Source organism: Sinocyclocheilus anshuiensis, unplaced genomic scaffold (genome assembly GCF_001515605.1).
Source record: "Sinocyclocheilus anshuiensis isolate Anshui unplaced genomic scaffold, SAMN03320099.WGS_v1.1 scaffold287, whole genome shotgun sequence".
Lineage (NCBI taxonomy): Eukaryota > Metazoa > Chordata > Actinopteri > Cypriniformes > Cyprinidae > Sinocyclocheilus > Sinocyclocheilus anshuiensis.
The window spans coordinates 754,109-758,022 of record NW_015552557.1 but is presented as its reverse complement, the minus strand read 5'-3'; the positions used below and the strand labels follow the sequence as shown (position 1 = coordinate 758,022).

Genomic DNA, 3,914 nt, shown 5'->3' with positions numbered 1-3,914 from the left:
AAGAGCTTGTAACACTCCAAAGAGAAAGGAAAAATTGAAATCGCATCATATGACCCCTTTAAGGATCTTTAGATGTTTGCACACGAAATGACACAAAATATACTGAGGTGGTTTGGATCAGTGCGGTTCAAGACTTAAGCTTTTTTATTTTGTGTGTGTGTGTGTGTGAAATGAAATTAAAATGAGCAATTGGAGATCTGTAGGAATTTTTATTTTCAAACTTTGTGTTGCTAATGGGTCAAAGACGTTAAGATGTCCGCATCAAAAGAAATTGACAAATGTTACATTGTCATTCAGTGTAACACAATATTTATGTAAAAATTCAAACAACATGCTTAATTTCTGACGTGTACATATTAAAATATATAAAAGAATAAGGGAGCATATTAAATTTGATTGTGTTTTAAATGAGTAAAAAAAATCTTACTGACAAATGGGCAAAACCTAGGATAGTGGCAAATTTTCAAAATGTAAAATTACAACTAATTAGTATTTGGGGTGAAAGTAAGTCTTTTAATGTGTCATAAATAGATTTTTGTTGTAAATATGCCTGACTAGATTGTTACACTGAATGACATTTTAGTGGGTCTTAAATCAGGGGAAAATTTATGATATTTATTTTTTTGCTCAGAAAAACAAAATTGCAATTAAATTAAACAGAAAACTTTTTCATTTTTAAACAACAACAATTTAAAGCAGTATTACACTTATTGTTTTTTATGCTTAAACCCTCTTTCGTCTTTGACCCTAATACAAAACATTGTGTTCCTTAAATTTTCTTAAATTTTAAAGTCTTTAAAACATCTTAAATTTACCTTCATAAAACCTGCAGAACCCCTGAAATATTATTGAACATGTTTCCATCCATGTGTTTTTATGCTAGTTTTGGGATACTGCATAAAAGAGCACTGGTTGAAATCAAATCACCAAGATCTTTTTTATTCTATAAGAAATTATATGCATAATCTACATTACCAAAACATTTACTGAGTAAATACCTGGAAGCGCAACAGAAAACTCATGTGACTTTGCCTCAACAGATCACGTGTTTGGACTAAGTAACCACAGTGAATTCAAAATTGTGGTGTAGGATTTACTTTGAAAGAATTTTCACTCAGAAATCGCTACTAAATTTCAGAAATAATTATAAAGAAACAGCAAGTAACACAGATTCTGAAGCAGAAAGACTGAAGTAAAATGTTCTCCAGTAGGCTTGTCTTATTTAAAAAATTTGAAAAATCTTTTTTTTTTTAATAGTTCAGTGGACTCATCTCATTGCACATTGTCAAAAATCTTCTTTTAGTCACTCTGAAATGACTGAGCCAAAGTCTATGGAAGCTTGGTTTCCACCATAGAATGAAAAAAAAAATGTAATTGCTTTTTATCTCACAATTCTGACTTTTTTTCTCGCAGTTCTGTGAATTGCTGTTTACAAACTCAGAATTGCGAGATATAAAGTTGCAGCTGTGAGGGAAAAAAAGTTTTTTTTATTTTTATTCCATGGTGAAAACAAAACAACTGAATTGTAAAGAATTCTAATTGTAATGTAAATGCAGAATTGTGAGATGCAAATGAAATTGAATGAAAAAAAGTAAAGTTTATCTCACAATTCTGAGCTATATCTTGCAAATTCTTTCTTAATTAAGAATTGTGAGATGAAAAAGTCACAATTTCCTTTTTTTATTCTGTGGCAAAAATGGGTTTCCATAAAAGTCTGTCATTAAAATGATTTGATATAATTACCTCCCAGAACTGTCTTGCATGCGTTGCTGCGTTTCATCTGTGATCTCTAAGGCTGCAACAAGTAAATATCATGTTGGAAAAAAATAGTCACAGGCTTTTCCGGTTGAACACTTGAGAAGTTTTATGCAATATTTCAATTTTTGGATGGAAATAACTATTGTGTGAATCGGCCGCAGGAGGAACGAATGAGGAGACGGCGATCGTGCTGCAGTGTCTGGACGTCATGCTGACCAAACGCAGGAAGCAGGTGACTCTGCAGAGGGCGCAGGGCTTCCTGAAGAGACTGAGCGCGCTCGGTCTGCACCTGCTGCCTGACTCCTGTGTGGGCATCCTGGCGGCCAACAGAGCGCTGATGCATGTGAGCCAGTGCTGTTCCTCCTTTCATTACGCTAACGGACGCCTGCATGTTTGTGGTTTCTGAGGTGAATGTATGAGTTCTTTGTGTTTGTGTAGACCTTCCCTAAGTGTGACATCCTGCTGGATAATGAAATGCAGGGCAGTGGTGTGTATCTGCCGGAGCTGGATGTGCCTGAATACTGCAACCCTCAGAACACGGCACTGTGGGAGCTTCACTTACTGAAGGTATCAGCCACTCAGTCACTGAACAGAGCCAGATATTAACGTTATATTATATTATAAGAAGTTACACCTTACTGTAAGCCGGGTCAAAATTGCATTGTCGAGAGAAAAAAAGCATTAGTCGCATTAGAGTATACATCACATTTTATTACATTTAGAAATACTGTAAAATAAAATGAAATATTTATAAACACTTAGTTTCACTCTACAATAAATTCTTCAAATTTAACCGTATTCAGAACAAGAATAAAAAATATAAGTATAAAATAAACGTTCAATTATAGTGGCAAGCCTAAATTAATTTACTGAATTTATATAAGCAAAACTGAATCTACAGCTATGTGGAAAATGCACTATACAACAAAAAAACAAAAACATACCAAAACATAACATTTGCACATGTTTTGCATGCTTGACATAAAAAAAAAACAACGTATACTCCAGAAAATATGGCAGATCAGTGGTGGATGAGGTATACAAATCAAAATAACGATACCCTAATAAAATATCACTCCAGTAATAAATACCCCTTTTCTGTTTTACATGAGTACAAGTACAAAAGTACTCAATTTTCCTAGTTCATTGCATTGTTAAATGGAGATTCACTCTCACCGGATCATTGAACCAGTGAGTTGTTCACTTCTGAACAAAAGCAATCAGATTCAGATCAGTCCAGTTCATGAATGAATCATGGAGTGCGATTTGGGAGCTAATGTAAATCAGGCAGCACTATTGCGTCTCAGAGCAGGTATCGATTTGTTTTTTTTTAAATAACCGTGAACAATATTGTTTTATTAAATATTGTGGAGTTAAAAAGTGTGATATCATGCTTTGCAACATGATAAAGCTTCCCAAAATAAATGTACTTCTATAAACAGATTCAAAGTAAAAAATACATCGATTATTGTCCATGATTTGCTACTTGTGTCAGAATTTGGTCCATCTGAATCACAACCACACTCGTTACATTTCTTACAATTCCCTGTTTAGTATACACCTGCTTTCAAAAACATGCTTAACTCAAATTATGAATATTACATGAAAATAATTAGATTAATAATTATTAAATAAGCAATTAATAGTTATAATCAAATAAAAATGTAACAAAACAGCCTTGGGTTCAACGTTAGCATGTACTGTTAAATATAAAAGCTCAAATAAACTTTAAAACCTAGAAAGAAAAATTCAAACAACTAGTCAGGTGTTGGATGACTAGCATTCCTGATTCAAATGGCAGCAGCTGCTCCTTTAAGAGACTTTACAAATTATATGAATTTAATTGTTGTAGTCAGGGTTAGTATTGTTAAAACCATAAAGAAAAAATGTTACTTGAAAAACAAACAACATTAAAAAACAAAATACATAAATCGTAAACTTATTTTAGGTCGGCTAGCTGCCAAGGCAACATTTCTTATTTAAAATTTTTACTTGAAATACTAAAACTAATAAATAAAAAACTGTATAGATATTTAAAAAAAACCAAATCTAAAGCTTTAACTGAAAGTGAAAACAAAATAGAAAAATGAAATCAAAATATGAACCAAACTAAAGTAAGAGGCTGTGATCTGTGGTTGTTCTTTGAGAGACACTTT

The 3,914-nt window shown here is 32.7% G+C and overlaps 1 protein-coding gene across 1 annotated transcript in view; it reads left to right on the top strand.

Moving 5' to 3' along the window:
- Positions 1–3,914, top strand: part of LOC107664623 (nucleolar complex protein 3 homolog) — an 18,541-nt gene that overhangs the window by 13,856 nt on the left and 771 nt on the right. The window contains exons 18-19 of the mRNA XM_016455236.1: positions 1,914–2,101; positions 2,197–2,325. Of these exons, the coding sequence (XP_016310722.1) occupies positions 1,914–2,101; positions 2,197–2,325 (317 nt within the window). The remainder of the gene's footprint in view (positions 1–1,913; positions 2,102–2,196; positions 2,326–3,914) is intronic.